Source organism: Branchiostoma lanceolatum, chromosome 2, assembly GCF_035083965.1.
Source record: "Branchiostoma lanceolatum isolate klBraLanc5 chromosome 2, klBraLanc5.hap2, whole genome shotgun sequence".
Taxonomy (NCBI): domain Eukaryota; kingdom Metazoa; phylum Chordata; class Leptocardii; order Amphioxiformes; family Branchiostomatidae; genus Branchiostoma; species Branchiostoma lanceolatum.
Genome location: NC_089723.1, coordinates 7,258,563 through 7,276,971, shown reverse-complemented (window position 1 = coordinate 7,276,971; position 18,409 = coordinate 7,258,563). Strand labels below are relative to the sequence as shown.

At 42.8% G+C, this 18,409-nt stretch overlaps 1 protein-coding gene across 1 annotated transcript; it reads left to right on the top strand.

Moving 5' to 3' along the window:
• Nucleotides 1-2,797: 2,797 nt before the first annotated feature.
• Nucleotides 2,798-16,605, top strand: LOC136427310 (beta-hexosaminidase subunit beta-like). Its single transcript, XM_066416123.1, has 13 exons — nucleotides 2,798-3,124; nucleotides 4,650-4,783; nucleotides 6,323-6,435; nucleotides 7,369-7,479; nucleotides 8,694-8,795; nucleotides 9,425-9,576; nucleotides 10,222-10,386; nucleotides 11,569-11,664; nucleotides 12,110-12,203; nucleotides 13,014-13,209; nucleotides 13,800-13,890; nucleotides 14,643-14,747; nucleotides 15,983-16,605. The coding sequence occupies exons 1-13, from the start codon at nucleotides 2,868-2,870 to the stop codon at nucleotides 16,152-16,154; spliced, it is 1,788 nt and encodes a 595-aa protein (XP_066272220.1). The 5' UTR covers nucleotides 2,798-2,867; the 3' UTR covers nucleotides 16,155-16,605.
• Nucleotides 16,606-18,409: the final 1,804 nt, after the last annotated feature.

The following is an 18,409-nucleotide window of genomic DNA, read 5'->3' as shown; positions in this document are numbered from 1 at the left end:
TTAAAGTTAACTGCATAAGGTGGAAATGTGTACAATCTTTTTCTTGTTTCTCACAGACTGCAGTTGCGTTTGAATCGCTGTCATCCTTCAGATATTGATCAGACAATGAGTCTCTCCAGTAGTCCAGTATGTACCCAGGCTTTCCGCCATGTTCTCCAGTCGTAGAATACCCCGGATGTGAACAAAAACAGCTCACGCTTGTATGGGTGAGACGCAACAGATAGCGCCTGCGCATAGACCCCACGGTGAGAAAGCAAGTCAAGTAAAAACAATGGTTAAACCATTTTTGGTGGGATTTTTTGTGAAATCTGGTCAGTTTATATGAGTTGCCGTGGTATAAGATAGACTCTGTATTTGTTGAATTAGTTAAAATAATGGCATTTCTGTACCTTGTGAGTTTTGGCACCCCATAATTTAGTAGGATGGTCTTCAACTGGGAGTCTGAAGCCTGTAGGACCTATCCACGGGCTCTGATTAGGGGGGTTAATCTGCAGACTAGCCGTATAGAATTTGTCAGGAATTCGTCCGATGACACCAGACATAACAGGCTAGCATTTGAGGGTAAGTTTTTGTGGTCTGCTTTTTTTATTGCTGAGATAGTGACACCTTCTTTTTTCACTTCCCCATAGGAATATATGGCATATATCATCATCATCATCATCGTCGCCGCTTTCATCTGTCGACGATGCGGGCCACCACTGCTTTCTACGCACTTCTGTCCAGAGCCTGCCTTCTCACTCCTTCCCAAGTGAAGCCCAGTTCCTCCAAGTCTCTCATGACAGTTTTCTTCCATGTAATCTGTTGACCTCCCCTCCTTCTTTTCCCCTGTGGTACCCAGTTTAATGCCATCCGTGGGAGGCGTGTCCTTGGCATATATTGTAACTGTAGTGTCTCTCCTATATATATATAAGAGGTCAACATAGTCCAGTTCTCGAAGCTCCCGCTAGAGGGCAGTCCTCTACTGTCCTTGTTCGTATGTTCGCCGTCTAATGAGTCCATATGTATATATCGTACCACCGGGGACATTTCACGATTAACATTTATACGTAACATTTTTATTTCAATGAATACAAAAAAATATGTAAGACATAGGGTATCATAATCATGGTCCTTATCTTAGGTTTCATATTAGGTATCAAGCCTGTGAAAACTTTGACAAATAGGATTAGACGTCTTCACGTACATCTTAATTAAAAACAGTGTTTCTGTTGGCATAAAAAGTATTGGTCTGTAATTTTGGCCGCCCGTCGAAGCGCCACCTACATTGCGTATCCGTCTACACATCAATTCCTGTACGTAAAACATATTTTGATTATGCAAATGTCTTCTAGACTTCCAGATTATGCAAATGACTTTCCAGCGACCAGACAGGTTCGACTTCATTTCATGCAGGAGTAATACCGTGGCGGATCATCACTAAGATATCTCTAGCATTAGCGTCCGATTTGTGCCTCACAGGTGGGGATACATTTACTGTACAAATTCTCGATCTCTGAGGAATATTTGCAATTGCACTGTGACGTAGAAAGTTATATACATATGTGTAATAGTTACACCTTTTTCATATTAGAAGGCATGTTCTGTCATTGCTGCTAACTCTGTTTGAAAAGACCAGAACAGTTTTCTACGCTTTCTGACAGGCTTTCTCGTACTGAATTCTTCTTCGTGTTTTCAGTTGCCACACGTTCTGCTCAAAAGTTATGAAAAAGTTGTTCCGACAGTTTCCGACCGTTTGTTTATTCGGGTGGAAAAATACATATACGTGTCGAGGTGGGGTAGGAATGGGGTGGGGTAATTGGTTTGGTACGTAATGGACGTGACCAGATTATCAATTACAGTCACTGTCAGTGCATTTGTTATATCAATTTGATTGAACGTTGCCGCACAAAATTAGTGTCTTTTACAAGAGCGCACGTCAGATTACCGTGTATTTTACGTCGTTTTTGGACAGACAAGGACGACGTGGCACTCAAGTTTTTCATAACTTATTTCAACAGTGCCACGTACCATGTTGCAATTGGTAGAGCCATGACATTGTGCAATGAGACCGCACTTCCTTCAAACACGTTGGAGTGGAGTTGGGAGAACTTTAACGTATATATGATAGCATAGGTCCCTCTATAACGTCACATTATCAATTTTATATACACGAAAATAGACATTTCCAACATAAAAGGTCTTCATTCACTAGCAAGCTGTGGTGTTTATCGGGCTCAAATGTTCCCTCACATGTCAGATGTGAAAGTTCGTAGTTCAATAGTGCCATTATCATAAGTTATCAAACAGGTTAAACTCCATTCCATACAGAACAAATTGTGTGTGACATCACGCTTGTCTAGACTTGGTCATTATCATTCATGCGTTTAATGCAAATAAATAAATTAGGACGCTTTTCAAGTCATCTCCAAGATGCTTAAAATCACCAGCTTTCAGTCGCTGGGAGTTTTGACTCAGAGTTTAGAGTAGGGCGTAGAGAGACTGACTGAATTTAGCGTCATATGTAGCTCCGGAATTTAGCGTCGAGCGTTCTCGGCGAGACGCCCCCATGCAGCGAAAATTTTGCGTAATTCATAATCACTACTCCCCATGCAGGCCATCATTTATCTATTAATTTGATGGCACGATGTATGTAAATTATATGCAACAATTTTTACACGTGTAATTCTACTGTTATGAAAGGATACTTCAAAAACTCCAAATCAATTCAAAATTTCCTTTGCTAGCAAACGCTGATCTTATGAAACGTTCCCCAAACAAGCCTCTTGCAATTAATCACTCTCTTTAATTTATAACTCGACATAACAGTACTGACAGGAACTAACGCGGTGGCGTGGCTTAGTTGAACACAGGGGAACAACTCCACCAACATGAAGTTGTGGGTGTGCTGTGTGCTCTTCGCTTTTGCTTGTCAAAGCGCCTTTGCAGACTGGGTTCGGCAGCCATTTTGGTACGACGATGCACGTCGGGACAAGGTCGCTAAGGGCACGGTCTGGCCGCAGCCCAAGAATATCCAGACAACAACACAGAGTCTGTCTCTCGACCCGGATAGCTTCAGTGTCGTGACGTCTGATGACGCAGCCAACTCAGCAGTTTGCAAGGATGTAATTGATCCAGGCATTGAAAGGTTTGTTTCCCACATTATAGTTACTAAAAATGCTGACCATAATACAGTAGAATCCTCTTATTTGCATAACTGATTTGTCAGTGTGTTTCATGCAATAACAAGGAGTAGTCCATCAACCCTAGGGGACAAAATGAGCGGCACTGGGGGGGGAGGGGGTTGTAGTGGTTACCAGGATGGCACTTGAAGGAAACACACACACTTTGTTTCAAATTCACTCACTCTACTGTAACTATATACAAGGCTATCATCTTATAAACCAGAATTTATCTCAATGGACTTACATAGCAAATCTAAGTACATATTGACATGTAACAACCCCTGCATGGAATACATGGTATTCTGTGGAGGCCCCGGGGAAAAACACACTGCAGGAAGCTGACCTTCCCAAGGGCTCTGTTCAGAGACACCGGAATTCATATGGAGGACCTGAGTGCGGCCATGGCAGACAGGATAGAGTGGTCAGCGGTTGTGCATGGACTTGCCCCGTCCCCCCGGGGGTCGACCGATGATGATGATGATGATGGTATACATAGGAAAATGTATCAAAAGTGTCTAGACGTCAGAAATTCTTCCAATTGTTGTACACCCTCATGATCCCATACTATACACTCTTGTTTGTTTGTTTGTTTGAACCTTTGTTTATTCATGATAAGCTCAAATCGGCACGCAGGCCGCTTTTCATTGAGGTCATGAGGGAAGAGGTAAGGGTCCGATACAATATAACAGAGATACACAGTCATTTGTATTAGGTAAATTAATCTTATAGAACTGTAGTCAAGTTCCAATAGATGCCATACCTTGTACAATTTGTTGTGCAATAAAGTTATATGTGTTATACTATATCGGTTACACCCCTATGTTCAGACACCGCTACATGTATGTTCCGACACCCGTATGGTCCGACAACGCATAGCCCTTACCCCATTCCTAACCCCAACCCTAACATTGGTAGTAGCCTCGCAATTGAGCTACTGGTTCCGATTAGCTGGTAACTGGGAGACCCCGGTTCGAATCCGGGGAATGGCATCCTGGTTGGAGCTGCATTCGTATCAGAAGGGACGTAACATGTGGAGGTGCCTCGAGCACGTTAAAAGGCACTACAACAGCCTCATTACTTAGATGGGTACCTACTGGCTGTATGTCAGATGAATAGGGCTTTTGAAACATACTCATATATTGGTCATAAAAAATGTCATACAGAAAAGCATGGCATGGATCTAGTCTCCAACCAGACCCAATGGATTGCAAAGACCGTATCTAACTGGAAGGAGGAGCTTGTAATGCAATCCTTGGGTTGCAAAACGTACTTCCTCTGCCAGTTTGATAGGTCTTTATGCAACTATAGATCTGCTTGGAGATTAGCATGGATCGATTGTGATGATATTTGGTATGTGAGTTGGTTTTGTAAAGACTGTGGTCAAGGGCAATTTTGGATCTCCTGGCGACTCTCCTTTGTACTGCAGCAGAACTTACAAATTTTGTGCATTTTGTCTTGGGCTTTTTGTTCATGTTTGTGTCTCTTTAGGTACCGCGGTCTCCTGTTCTGGATCCCTGCGGATGAAAGAGTCAGTGTGAGCGGAGACAGTGTGTTGGACAGACTCCGTGTGACCATTTCCGGCACATGTACAAAGTACCCAAGCCTAGATTCGGACGAGTCCTGTAAGTACTGTACTTCACTTTATCTTGACGGTAGCAAAATTTTAGTCTCTACCAGACTAACCGCGTCGGCTATAGAGAGAACATTTGCCGGGGGACTTTGGCCATGGAGGATAACATTCCCATCCGCAATATTTGACCCTATCTCCATAGCCGACTCCCTTCATACAGTTGACTCTATTTGGCCAATTTCTACTATTTTCCCAGCGACCCGTGGAGACTGGTAGAGTCTAGCAAAATTTCACGGTGTAAGGAAAATTGACGTTTTCACTTAGCTCTAACTTCACGGTGGTGGCAAATGATTTACAGAACAGATATGTGAAGGAATCATAAATGATAATAACGTTTTTTTTACGTCGACGGTTAGATCACGGTACAGAGGTGACCGTGAAAACAGTGAACATAAAGTTATAGTGAAAGAAACAAGAATTACAGTAGTCCATAGAAGATTAGCAGAAACAAGATAATAATGATAATTAATTTTTTTGTTCAATATATACCACTGAACAAGTTTTCTGAGAAATAACAGATGTTTCAGATGCCGTCCGGCATACTTCTTCAGCGATCAAAAATATTTTCTATATTCCAGAAAATAGAATATAGTTCCAGGGCTGCTTCCAAGCGTCTAGCTATATCAGTATGAGACAGTATGCAATTTCAATTCTTTACTTTTAAATAAAAGTTGAAACGAAACGAGAAATGATACACCGCCACCCGTAACCGTCGGTCGGTGAAGCATTTTGGTCAGTCTTCTTTGTTCTTAGACTCTTTAAACATAATACGTCAAACTCCTGCAAATCCCTATTGAAGTGGTTGACTGACACTGGTTGAAGTGTCCGTTGATATGGTGTAGTGTTGGGTTTGACTTGGTACAGACAGTGTACTCAGGGAAAGAGCTTGCCCCGTCATTTGCACTGTTGACCTTGTTGCTCCATGGGTAGACGTTTGTCCCACCACGTTCTAACGTTACACTTCGATACGCGAACATTTCTAAATCATTCAGGTGTGCGGTGTCACGTTTAGATGTTGCCTAGTAACCATTTATTTTACACGTACCACGCTATGCGCTTATCCCTCTGTAAAATCTCTTTCGAGCCTTTTGCACACACGTACACGTAGAATACAAAGTGCTTGTTTGCAGTTAGTCAAAGACACCGGTCAGTGCAAATTTGTTGTATGCTTCAATGTAATTTATGGCTTGTCTATAAACAATTATGGGCTGTAGTTTAACAGAACAATAGGCACTTAACGTCCTAGAGGAGGCAATGAAATGCAGTCAAACTTGGATTTAGCAACCACTCAAGGGACTAAGGAAACATGGTTGCTGATGACAGGTGGTTGCTGAGGACAGGGTGGGGTTAACTACGTAAAAATGGACGGGACTGTTTTCATGTGGCTTGTGACTGGAGGTGGTCGCCTGTGCCAGGTGGTTGCCCGGTCAGGTTTGATTGAATTAATTTACTAGCAATACGCTCTGTATAAACGCTTTACTCATTCTTTGGTTTCTCTGTTTAATACTGATGTATTTGTCTTTTGAAACAGACACTCTTACAGTTCCCGCCAGCGGAGAAGCGACACTTTCGGCCCAAACCGCATGGGGCGCTCTTAGAGGTCTGGAGACCTTCAGTCAGCTGGTGTATGAAGTTGACGGAAAGGTGAGTCAACATCTGAGGGCAAAGTTCATCAACGGTCGCGTTACGGTCGTAACGGTCGCAATTTGAATAAACAGTTATGAGTTTATTAGACGTCCTTTCAACTAGACGCCGATCGCTGAGCGACCATACAGCAACCAAAATTTGAATTTTGTGACCCTTGAGTTCATAATTGGTATATGATGCACGATATAAACTAATAAAGTATGATTAAACAGACGAAGAAATACATAACGTATAAAAAGATTCAATTTATGAATTTTCTAAAACTCCTCAACCAAATGTCATTGTGGAAAGGTAAAACTGTTTTCCAACTAAAGAAAATGGACTCTTCCGGGAATTTTCACTTCGTCTTTTTCAGCTCTCTGACCCAATCGGACTGGGCACGTGACTTGTCGCACGTGTGACGTCAGTAGTAGGTCAAAGGTTGTTGGAAGTTGATATCGCCCCCCAGTTTAGAGAAGTTTGGTGCGCGCATGCGCCCTGTTGTATGTTGTTTCCATATGTCGCTTGGAATGCAGGAAGACATAAAAGTTCTAAAGGTAATACGTGTAGAAGTTTTATTGCAAGTTCATGCCCCACGCGTGGGATAATTGAAAATACATGGTAGAAACATAAGGAAAAAATACATGTGTCAGTGAACTGTGACTGACTTTGTTGTAACAATAGGCTACTAATACTAAATACGAATGTTGGCTATATCTAGACAAGCTGGGTTTGACTTCTTTTTTGGAAGCAATGGAAGACGAAAAGCCCCACTTTTTCTAGGATTTTTGGGTTCTGTGATTTCAAGAGAAAAGTATCTTTTTGTTCATCCGTGAATGTGTAAAAGTTGGGGCATTTCGTGGTAACTTGTTTAAACAATTCGGTTCTTTCGTCATGGTTAACTGGACAACTGGAAATAAAATCATAACACCTGTTCACTCCCCACTGCAGCACAAACTGAATGTGACGACCATCGATGATGAACCGAGATTCCCACACCGGGGCGTTATGCTGGACACGGCTAGGCACTTCATAGCTGTGCCCTACATCATACAGAATCTGGTAAATCTACTATCTATGCTATTCTGATGCTACTATGATATCACCCTCATGATATCACCCATCAGGACCCCTATCGCTCCACGTTACATCGCTCGCGAAAGGGGCCCTGATAAAAACCGACGCTAGACATGGTTCTGGCGACGGCGCCGAAACTTGCTCATGAATAATTAATGAGCTGGCCTAATTTGGCAATGAGCGGACTGACGAACTCATCTCCAGACGGAAGTCGCGGACAAGGTCGATGGGCTTGCTCGGCTTTCGCAGCCGCTGGGAAGCCCATATAACAAAGGCTCTTCCCTCCGCCTGTCCTTACACTTAGAAATACGTCCCTGCCATCAAGCAGTGTCTGTAGGGTGGACTGCTGATGCTGACGAAGCCGCTCTTATCCAAACAAGTCTTCCACAGCTGAAGCAAAACTATCGGCTGCCATTTGTTTTGGGTAACCAAAGCAACGATGTAACACGTAACCTGATTGGTTGATAGCTTCCCAGCGTTCTTTGCGCGTTTGGTTCCGATGAGGGGAAACAGACCCGTCGCCAGAACCATGTCTGGCGTCGGTTTTTATCAGGGCCCCTTTTGCGAGCGATGTAACGTGGAGCGATAGGGGTCCTGATTTAACGAGGGTGCTATGATATAGGACTTCTGTTGATCATTGTGCCCCCTACGACTCACTGACTACGGCATTGATGATGCTCTAATTCATGCCCCCTCTTCACGGAACTAGTTTCGGGGGGAGGGGGGTCTAGCGTAAAGCATGGTGTGCACTTCACCATGAATAGGCTGGATGACATTATCTCCTCTAACCGAGAAATTTAAAAGTAGATAAGATAGACCCTCGAATGTCACCAGAAGATTACTTTAGGGCATGCGTCGAACAATAACGAACAACGTTGTGTCTTGGGAAAGGCACTTTGAACAACTTTCCTAACTCTACCTAGGCGTAAAGTGGGTACCAGACTTCGGTTGGGGAGGTAATAGGCAGTGGAACGTACGAGAGGGATGGACTCCGCCTTCCAATACACATTTACAGTGACACATGTATAATGGATTAGCAAATAACTGCCCCTACGGCCTCAAAAAGGCTTTGTGACTACCTTTACCGAACAATAAATGTAACAATTTCTGGTAGAAACCCGTACGAATATTGATATTGTTTCTAACACTACTGTTTCAGCATTTAAACTGTGTACAAAATTCAATTTCTCTCTTTACAGGACGCCATGGCTTATAACAAGATCAACGTGTTCCATTGGCACATGGTGGACGATCAGTCGTTCCCCTTTCAAAGTACAACCTACCCAGACCTCAGTGGAAAGGTAGCATTCCCACTCCAGTGTTCACAAAAGCCCCCCTCTCACTGGATTCGCGGCACGCTGGCGGTGTCACTGCGTCCTAAATTGGATTTGTGTTACACTTGACTTTATAATGGGAATGTCATTCAAAAGTACAAGTTCGACCAAAAAGACACCACAACACACAAACCTTAAAAAGATTCGTTTTTTTTTGGCGACGAAATTTGTTGAGTGCTTTGTCAATTCGATCGGCCGCAGCGACGCCGCCAGCGTGCCGCGGGTCCAGTGAGAGGGGGCTAAAGGAAAGCGTAGCAACGAAAGAAATATCTCAACGTTTTAGTCAAGAATCTAAAAACAAGAAGTCACCTCTGTGCAGTCCTACGTTTTAGGTCAATGAAAACAAAAATGCAATTTAATAATCATAATAATATAATAATAACCATTATCTGTACTTTTAAACTCATGTGTAGTGTTTATCAAACAATAACTTATGTTCATTTGTTATTGACACATTTGTACATGTGTTCAAAATATGTTTCTTTGCTCAACTTAGCTCTTCGTAAATGTGCCTATTCGACATATGACGTTAACAATATTTAGATGTCATTCAAATATTTTTGAAATTTAATTTTTCTCCTCCCTTCCCTTCCCAGGGTGCCTACACCCAGGATAACGTGTACTCACCAGAAGACGTCCGGTCCGTGGTTGAGTACGCGCGCATGCGCGGAATCAGGGTCATTCCTGAGTTCGACTCGCCCGGTCACATGCAGTCCTGGGGTCAAGGTCACCCAGATCTACTCACAAGGTCAACGTGACTTAATCAATATCTGAAAATTAATTACATAGATGATTAGGCTGTTGGGATTGGATGTCTAACACATCATGAATGCGCAAATGAGTGTCGAGAAGCACTGTTGACATCAACAACAATTGAAAATAGAACATGTCACTTAGAAAGTTATTTTCAATCTATTGAAGCCAAGTCTCGTGACATAAAGTATTTGTGACAAGTGTGTTGTGTCGCCTTATGTTTGTGGTTAGTTGTATAGCCCATGCTCTATACAAATGGATTTGGGAAACGGTCAGACGTTTCAGGTAGCGTCCACTGTCAATGACTCCTCTGTTGTCCTTTCACAGTTGTAGACTAATCATATCAATATAAACAATGACAGTCTACTGAAACCAGCGCAAGGGAGCACCCGGGGATAGTCACTATCTCAAATTTCAAACAATTAACGCCAGGACAGACACATATAAATTTTCATATTTCCCCCGCACCATCCCCCAGTGGAATGCCCTCCCTGGCACGGTTTTGACGGCTCCCACCGTTGAGTCTTACAGTGCCAGGCTGGAGGCCTGCCCGCCTCAGCCTGGGACCCCCCCCCCCTGCAAAGTTGAAGCCCCAAAGTTTGTAGTTTGTCCTTGCTCACTCATCCGTTTTATTTTACAGCTGTAGCCCCACAAGTATTCAGCAAGACATCTACCACCTTGGTCCAGCTAACGTGGCGAGGAACAGCACGTATGACTTCATGCAGCGACTGTTCCAAGAAATACGTGAAGTCTTCGCGGATGAATACCTTCACCTTGGCGGTGATGAGGTCCACTTCCAGTGCTGGTAATTATGTTTACCTTCACGGAAGGGAAACGCATTGTTTTTGCTCCGTTTCGTCTTTTCCAAAAAAAATAAGGTCAATGACTTAGACCAGATGGCTGCCACCATGGTTACTGTAGGTGTAGCATACACACCCTGTGGTGTTCGATTACATAATGTAGCAAGTGTCAGGACAGAGCTTGAGGGGCTGGTCACCTTGTATTTGAACGTGTTTGAATAAGAATGAACAGAGCAGTATTTTGTTAGGCCAGACCATGTGAAAGTAATCATTATGTATTTTCTCACAAATGCTACCTTTCTAGTTTATTTTTGTCCTCTTTAGGCCACACCAACTTGATTTTATGGATGACATCCTCTGGAGACCCCAAAACTAATGCGCGCGGGCGAAAAAAAAAGAAAATCCAGCAAAAAAAAATGCTGCTAAACCACAGGACTACTAGTACAAAGCTGGTATTGCGAATTGAACCACAGAACACAGTTTATTTGTAGGAGGTACATGTAGGTTGTCTTGTTCATCATAGAAGACTCAGCGCAAGTGATTGATTTTCAATATATTGACAAGAACGACCAAAGAAGGATACTATACGAACGTATTTGGCTCCAAGGACTGTGGATAATATATGACTGTGATGAGAATACTCATATACACCCCTAAGGGCAGTTTCAACATACATGGCATTGAACTCCATATTAAGCATTCCATGGTTTACGCTCACAAATCTCAATGCGAGACCTCTGCCAATCCCTCAATTCCTCTCCCATGTCTCTCATTATTGCAAAAGAAACGTGTGAGAGCCACTCTGGATAGGTCGTGTTTGAAATTGTCTGGGCGATACTCGCTGGCCGCCGCGATCCTCTCGTACAACTGTGCAAACGCAAAATCCCCCTAGCCAACATCGATGGCATACCAATTCATAAATACGCCCCAGTTTTCCGATAAGCCGGCACAATGCTAGCCTTTTGCGGCAATCTAAGTCAGCAAGTTCCGGAGTTCCATGTAGCCTTGGAGGAGGTGATTTTTTTTTTTTTTTTGACAACAGGCGAAAATCAATGCGCGCGCGGATGTCATCCATAAGATTAAGTTGGTGTGGCCTTATCAAATGATCAAAATCCATGTCTAATTTTGTCTCGTATACAGTATACTTTGAAATGAACATCATCCCATTTATTTCTAATAACGTGTAGGATGAGCAATGATGAAATACAGCAGTTTATGCAACAACAAGGATTTCCCAACACGACAGAGGGTTTTGCTAAGCTGGAAGGGTACTACATACATCGGTAAGTGTTTTTAAAAGTAGAGTAGAATAGAATAGAGTAGAGTAGTGTAGAGTAGAGTAGAGTAGAGTAGAGTAGAGTAGAGTAGAGTAGAGTAGAGTAGAGTAGAGTAGAGAAGGGTAGAGTAGAGTAGAGTAGAGTAGAGTAGAGAAGAATAGAGTGGAGTAGAGTAGAGTAGAGTATAGTAGAGTAGAGTAGAGTAGGGTAGGGTAGAGTAGAGTAGAGTAGAGTAGAGTAGAGTAGAGTAGAGTACAGTACAGTACAGTACAGTATAGTACAGTACAGTACAGTACAGTACAGTAGAGTTGATCAACATCTATGGTCAACCATATATTCTTTGTTGAAATTTCAAAAACATTGGAAGTTGACATAAACATTGTATATGGGTTTCGTTGTACGAGCTGTATGTTGTGGCTGTATTGCTGATGAAACATTTACTTTGCAATAGGTTGATAAACATCCTGAAAGAGTTTCCAAAACGGACACGAGGAATTGTTTGGCAGGAGATCTTCGACAACAACATCATAAGTGGTGACTTTACGGTAAGTATTTCTTTTACAGATCTAGGATTTTCGTCATATCACACGTTTTCCCTTAGGTTCTGTTCTTTTCAAACTGAACTGAACTACTTTTGCTTTCTTAAAGTCTTTCTGTAATGATAACGCTAATTTGGTCGTTCGTTTGTACAGAGTGTATGGTCTAGTGGCACAGATTTCCTTGCTATTTCAGTAGCAGGATAGATTTTTACAGGGAGGGGTCGCTATCCCTTCCCCTTTAACGTGCCCAGGGCACCTCCTCGAACATGGGATCCCCATACTACGTCTCTTCCGAGATACCCTTCCCAGGATTGAATCGGGGTCTCCTATTTAGCAACTAAACCCGGGACTCAACAATGAGGCTGCTATCAGTTGAGCTTCAGTGACATCCCGTTTCTAAGTTGTACCTATACGTATCTCCACAATTTGACCAAAAAAAACAAAACCATTAAAGGCAACCAGAGCAATATTAGGGCCCAAAATATGGAAATGAAAAAAAATGCTGAAATCTTTATGGTAGTGACATTTACTACCACTATTTAGCACATTTGTGTAATAACTTCATACTTTTAGCATTTTAAAACCGCGCAAATTTGTGCCGTACGATGATTCCCTTAGTTTCGGGAGCCTACCAAACTCCAGTCACGATTTTCAGTGCGTTCTCACATCACAACGACGTCGTATTTTTGCATCATGGACGTCGCTATACATTGTGATAGTGCTGTTTGAACTAATCATGTATGGAAATTACTAAATATGTCAAAATCGAATTTTCGGTCCCTAATATTGCTTGGGTTGCCTTTAAATTTTCTTTAGATTGATTTGGACACCATCATCCACGTGTGGCAGTGGAACAACAGCAACTTCCAGGGGATCCAGTACTGGGACGAGCTGCCTCAGGTCACCGCAGCGGGGTACCGGGCCATCCTGTCCTCCTGCTGGTACCTCAACTTTATCGACTACGGCAGGGACTGGCCCAAGTACTACGAGTGCGATCCGCACAACTTCACTGGTACAAACTCAATACATATCTGGCTTTTGATAAGTGCGGTGGGTTCTTTAACGTGTTCGAGGTGTGGCTCTCCTCAAATATGGGACCTCCATTTCAGGTCCAATCCAAGGGACGTCCCTAACCGAAGCTAGGTACTAATTTACACCTGAATGAAGCGAGGAAAGTCGTGTAAAGTGCCTTTCCCAAGGACACAACATCGGGGCATATCGATGGTTTCGAACCCGGAACCTCTCGGTTGTGGGCGAAGCACCCTACCTATTGCGCCACACGTTGCCACAAATAAGATAGGAAGTAGTACTAGTATATCATTGTATATTTCATTCTTATATCTATGTTACTTGCATTTACAATTAGCCCGAGGACATGCATTTACAATAATCATCAGCAGCGGAAAATTGCAAATGTATCAGAAAAAAACACAGATTGCCGACAACCGTTAATGATTGTTTCATCTCAGAAATAGATAGAACGTACCGCACAAACTAGGCACCATTCGGATGCTACCCATAGTCTGTTCGAAGTTTTTGACTTGATTCCTTTTTCGTACATTTATTCATTCATTCTTTCATTCCTTTGTTGTTTGTGGCTAGGAAGCCCTCAGCAAAAAGAGTTGGTGATCGGAGGAGAAGCACCCCTGTGGGCAGAGTGGGTGGACGCCACCAACGTCGTCGCTCGATTGTGGTAAATTCCAGCTTCTTCTCCCTACTTTGTGCAAAACTGAAATTTTGCAAAGACCCTGGCAAAAAATTTCTGGAAGAATGAACTCGGGAAATCGTTGCCATAAGCTAATAGAAATATCAAGGACACTTAGTACCTGTCTTCAACTAAACATCACGAATAATCATTGCATATTATGTCCCAACTGTTTTGTTTGAAACACAGTGAACCTTACGTTCCAATATTGCCATTCGTCATTTCGTATGGAGACGTATAGCCGGCGGCCCGGTGTATGAGGATGCTTCATGCGTAAGCCTCTATGCCAAACCTCTACACGTAAAAGAACCCAACACACTTATCGAGAAGAGTAGGGGTGCTTGGCTATACACACGAGCCGTAGCGAAGTCGCATTGCACTACTAGCTAAAGCCCCCCTCTCACTGGACCCGCGGCATGCTGGCGGCGTCGCTGCGTCCTAAACTGGATTTGTGTTACTCTTGACTTTATAATGGGAATATCATTCAAAACGTACAAGTATGAGCAAAATGACAACAAAAGACAAAAAATCTTTAAAAGATTCGTTTTTTTGTCGATGAAATTCGTTGAGTGGTTTGAAAATTCGATCGGCCACAGCGACGCCGCCAGCGTGCCGCGGGTCTAGTGAGAGGGGTGCTTAAGGAAAAAGCGCCATGCTTCGTCCTCAGTCAGAGGTTCAACCACTTTACCTTATTACCCCTTTCCCTGACTTGACACCACATACATGTATGTTGTACTCAGGCCCCGTGCCAGTGCGGTAGCAGAACGCCTGTGGAGTCCGCAGAACTTGCGTGACGCCACCGCCGCTTCTCCCAGGATGGAGGAACACAGGTGCAGGATGGTCAGGTAAGAACACAAACTGTGTGATGCTGTTAGGGATTAAGGATGACCCAGCTTCTCTTTTATGGCTTGTATCACTTCGAATGGCAACTAATCTTGCCTGAAGCTTATCAGGTGCGTTACGAATCACAGGTGAGTTTGAACAGCCCTGCGTCTGTCTGTCTGTTTCTCTTCGTATCAGACTTTGTGAATGTCTGTCTGTCTGTCTGTCTGTCTGTTTGTTTGTTTGTTTGACTGTTTGACTGACTGACTGTCTGTTTGACTGTCTGACTGACTGACTGTCTGACTGACTGACTGACTGACTGACTGACTGACTGTCTGACTGACTGACTGACTGACTGTCTGACTGACTGACTGACTGACTGACTGTTTGACTGACTTACTGACTGACTGGCTGACTGTCTGACTGTCTGACTGTCTGACTGACTGTCTGTCTGTCTGTCTGTCTGTCTGTGTGATTCTCAATATGCACAATGCAGAGTTTCTATACATCATCAGTGCTGCCATGTCTTTTTGTGGGATTGGAATGTTTGTTGACAATATGGATAAGGGGGTGAAGTCTGCCTTCTCTGATTGTCTAAAAACAAAACAAAAATACTTTCACCTTAGAAACGTTGTAGGACATTATACGTTTTTTTGTATTTTTTCAACACTAATGGCACATACTATTGGGTCCAAATAGCGCCATCTTAAGATAAAGTGTACGCATCACAATTCCCTGTGAATTTCGTCCATTGTTCTTCACCATGCATGGCCCGTAAGTCCAGTATGAAGAGGCATACACCTTTCTCACGCGGCGGACATCATAGAATGAAGACGAGGCCATTGTGTGTACGTGGCAAACATAAGACCGATCCTAACTGTCCGTCACAATTATCAGTTCAGCCAATGATTACAGGATGATTAAAAAATCGACCGATGAGGAAGTGACTGCATGTCCGTCAATTACCTGCATTTCTATGTTTTTACTTTGCATTTCAACGTTTTTACGGAGAGGGCTAGGACGGGGGCTAAAGGATCGGTCAACATGGCTCTAAATTGCTGCATCTTTTCTGTGCATTACATTAGTTATAATATTGATAATTGGATATCATATTTTAAAACTTAGTGTGGTTTGGAAGGAAAACTAAATCTGTAAATTAGTTTTGTTTCTTAGCGCCTCATTGGCCTTGACTTCATTCTATCATGGCCGCCGCGTGAGAAAGGTGTATTAAACCAAACTGTTTCTGTTGTTGTTGCAGACGCGGTATCCGTGCCCAGCCACAAGGACCCAGCTACTGCAAGTACGAATGGAACCGGGCGGGAGAAGCTAACAACATCCCCACGGCCTCGGGCGCGCAGGGGATCATGGGATATGTCCAGCAGCTGCTGTTGTTGTTCTCTTGTTTGGTCTTGACCTTTGGCCTTTGCTGAATGTTGCGATACTGACCGTAGTTGATATCAGAAGGAGAAGACCTTTCTTGCACGACGATTGTACACGGTACAATGTATGGCAACAACTATTACACATAGTACAAAATAGAGGTATAGAATAAAACTCAGCATCCTAATTCACTAATACAATAAGGGCTAGAATAAGAATTTGACAAAGTGTTGCAATCGATTGGGGCTAATCATTAGTTTCAGTATTTTTTCTAATGGCATAGCAGTCTTTTATATGATTGATATGGTTGCTTCTAAAGATATATTCAAATCTGTCTGTCGTATTGAGACTCTTTAAATCTGTTGTAATATATGATATCAGATGGTTTTACTAGTGTACCTTACCACTTTCTACAGTGGATAGTGAGACCATGGAATGCAGCATTCTGTCTTGTTGAAAATTTAGGGGCCGTTCAAATGCAATGTATATCAAACATGGTGTGTTTAGTTAACGTTATGTGTTGCCGCTTGAGTTTTTGTTGTTACCCGATAGCATAGAACGGGTGATTTACTTCTTGAACTCGCCTACCTCGCACCTCACCGCCATAAATTTTCGTAAATCTAGAGTTGAGCTGTTTTGGACCACCCGGATAGAAACCAAGTGTGTCGATTGTGTCATCTAAGGAAAACATTCCCCTAGTGTGACTGCCATCTTTTATTTGCATGCGATGCGATTTTAGAATGCAATTTTGCAATAAAAATCTACATTGCTGGCTTTCACTGTATAAACTGGCAATAATCATATCAACCCTCATGAGATATTAATTTCTTTTCAATGTGGTCTTCTTTCTCCATCCTGTACCCTGGGGTATTACGCCGAAGGGCGATTATATCGGCAATATAGATATAGATAGATAGATACCCCTCTTTGCCGAATCCATAGGGACATTTAGAGGGGACACATTACGAGAGTTCATATCTGTCCTCAATGTTAAGAAATCAAAAATAAAATGGGGGGGGGGGCACAGTACTGTTTCTGAAGTTCAGGTTGAAGTGCATCCTTGGCCGATCACGGAAAATTCAATTTTGCAAGATTAAAGTTTCTCCCAAGCAAGAATTAATGACTCGCCCCTATGTCTTCTTCAGCTCAACCTTTGAAAACCTCACCTGACATAGCAAAATGTAAGAATTACGAATAGAATAAACATTTCGATCCATGTTGTCTGAAGTGTGCCCCGAGGTCGGCTTTGTTGACAGTAGCTATGGAGGTGCGTGCTTCTATCGTAAGTTATAAATCCTAAAAGCATTTACGACGCTTTACCAATAATCGGTTACCAATTAAGCTCAACCCTACTCTCTACCACGATGTCACAACAATATGGGTCGTGATAACCTTGTTTACATGATAAGTAACTCAAAGTTTGGCCTCCAATCGAAGTAAGCAAATTTTAACTCGGACTCCAACACTTAGTCAGAGACCTTGGAGAGTGTAACACTGATTTCTGCTACTAGAAAGATGAAGCAGTTTTTGGTAGTTTTAGTCGCGCTTAGTCTTCAAGTAACTGTGGCAGAATGGTCGTACCAGACGTCCTGGTATGAAAAGGCACGTGAGGATAAAGTTGCCCGGGGAACGGTTTGGCCTCAGCCGAGGACCATGGTCCCAACGTCCGTGAGATTCTCTCTCGACCCTCGTAATTTCAAGATGGAGTCTGACTCCAGCTCTGCTGCAGTGAGTGATGGGGAGTGCAAGGAAGTTCTGGATCACGCCTTAAGTAGGTATGTGCTGTTCACACATCCTCAACTTTTATGAAGTTTGATGTGTTTATGATCGATCTATATTAATCATTACCACAAGGTAAACATAAGATGATGACACTGTGTATTTTATGTATCAGACGTCTCCAACTAATTATGATCTGGGTCCTCTCATTTTATTTCTTTTCATTACCTTCGCCGAGAAGGTTATGTTTTAGTCAGCGTTCGTTTGTGTGTGTGTCTGTCTGTGTGTGTGTGTGTCAACACGATAACTCAAGAATGCTTGGATGGATTGATACTTAGTATGTGGGTAGATCTTCCTGGGACCTAGAAATGTTTAGATTTTGGGCTTTGCTATCATAACAGCTCATAACGCAAAGATATGAAGAGATCACATCTTATGTTTTATCAATTATTGCTAATGGTGGGAAAAGGTCAAGGTAGTCCCATAGCCTTTTTGAGGCGGTAGGGGTAGTGGGTTGTTATCCACTGTGTCTATGACACTGTATTGAAAGGCGGAGCCCATCCCTCTCCTTCCACCAACTTTCACC